The sequence below is a fragment of the Lucilia sericata genome, unplaced genomic scaffold, assembly GCF_015586225.1.
Source record: "Lucilia sericata isolate MDLA Ls3-8-SP2 unplaced genomic scaffold, ASM1558622v1 Contig001935F_arrow, whole genome shotgun sequence".
NCBI lineage: Eukaryota > Metazoa > Arthropoda > Insecta > Diptera > Calliphoridae > Lucilia > Lucilia sericata.
The window spans coordinates 34829-36215 of NW_023995810.1; the positions used below are offsets into that span (position 1 = coordinate 34829).

The 1387-nt window shown below is 30.1% G+C and overlaps 1 protein-coding gene across 1 annotated transcript; it reads right to left on the minus strand.

Moving 5' to 3' along the window:
- Nucleotides 1-509: 509 nt before the first annotated feature.
- On the minus strand, nt 510-1123 carry LOC119613031. Its single transcript, XM_037968973.1, has 2 exons — nt 972-1123; nt 510-898 (listed from the first exon to the last, which is right to left on the minus strand). Exons 1-2 carry the CDS (start codon nt 1010-1012, stop codon nt 571-573), a joined length of 369 nt encoding a protein of 122 aa, XP_037824901.1. The 5' UTR covers nt 1013-1123; the 3' UTR covers nt 510-570.
- Nucleotides 1124-1387: the final 264 nt, after the last annotated feature.

The window sequence follows — 1387 nt, forward strand, 5'->3', positions numbered from 1 at the left end:
GAACTGAATTAGAACTGAACTAGAACTGAACTAGAATTGAACTAGAACTGAACTAGAACTGAATTAGAATTGAACTAGAACTGAACTAGAATTGAACTAGAATTGAAATAGAACTTAACTAGAATTGAACTAGAATTGAACTAGAATTGAACTAGAACTGAACTAGATCCGAACTAGAACTGAAATAGAACTGAACTAGAATTGAACTAAAACTGAATTAGAATTGAACTAGAACTGAACTAGAAATGAACTAGAACTGAACGGGAACTGAACTAGAACTGTACTAGAACTGAACTCGAATTGAACTAGAACTGAACTAGAATTGAACTAGAACTGAACTAGAACTGAACCAGAACTGAACTAGAATTGAACTAGAACTGAACTAAAACTGAAATAGAACTGAACTAGAACTAAACTAGAATTGATCTACAACTGAACTAGAACTAAACTAGATATATATATATAAAAATTGCATTTTATAAAAACCTCCACTACAATGATCAATAATCTTCATGAAAGATTAAAATTTAATAAAAATTTAAAAATATTTTCGACATCTCCTCATCTCTTCTAATCATCAAAAACTTTAAACAACTTTCCCAGATGTGACACTTGAGCTCTATTGATATACTTTCGTTGTTTCATTCCTTGCTCTATGGTACATTTCCTTAACTCCTCACAAACGGTGTCACGTGAATGTAAACGTCCAATAGAGTTGAGTTCCTTTTGATACATATTGTTTTCATCCAGCAACAGCTGACGCATCAATTGTTTACGCATTATTATGGAAAGTTTTTGTGCAAAATCTATTTCATCTGACATGGTATACTCAATTTTCATACCCGAAGCTTTGCCAATTTTTCCTGCACCACCATCCATGAGATTCCATTGAATGTCACTGAAGGTGGTGAATTTAAAAATTAAGAATCTTAATAAAGATCTTAAAGATTTCTTTAAAATATTGCACTTACCCAAATTCGGAGCGTGTAGATTTTATGCGACTTGTCGACATATCTAAGTGGAAAGTTTATTTGTAGAGATTTTTGTTATAATTTTGCAAATGTAATTGTTTGAATAAAAGTTATACTTTGGTTTGAATAATTAATAAAATTTTGAAGTCCTATAAATTTGTTTATAAACAAACGTTGTGTCAATGTCGACAAAATATTATTCAGACAAGTAAAAGTGAATAGGAGGCTGTGCCGAATAGCAATAGATAGATAGATAGATAGATAGATAGATAGATAGATAGATAGATAGATAGATAGATAGATAGATAGATAGATAGATAGATAGATAGATAGTTAGATAGATAGATAGATAGATAGATAGATAGATAGATAGATTAGATAGATAGATAGATAGATAGATAGATAGATAGATAGAT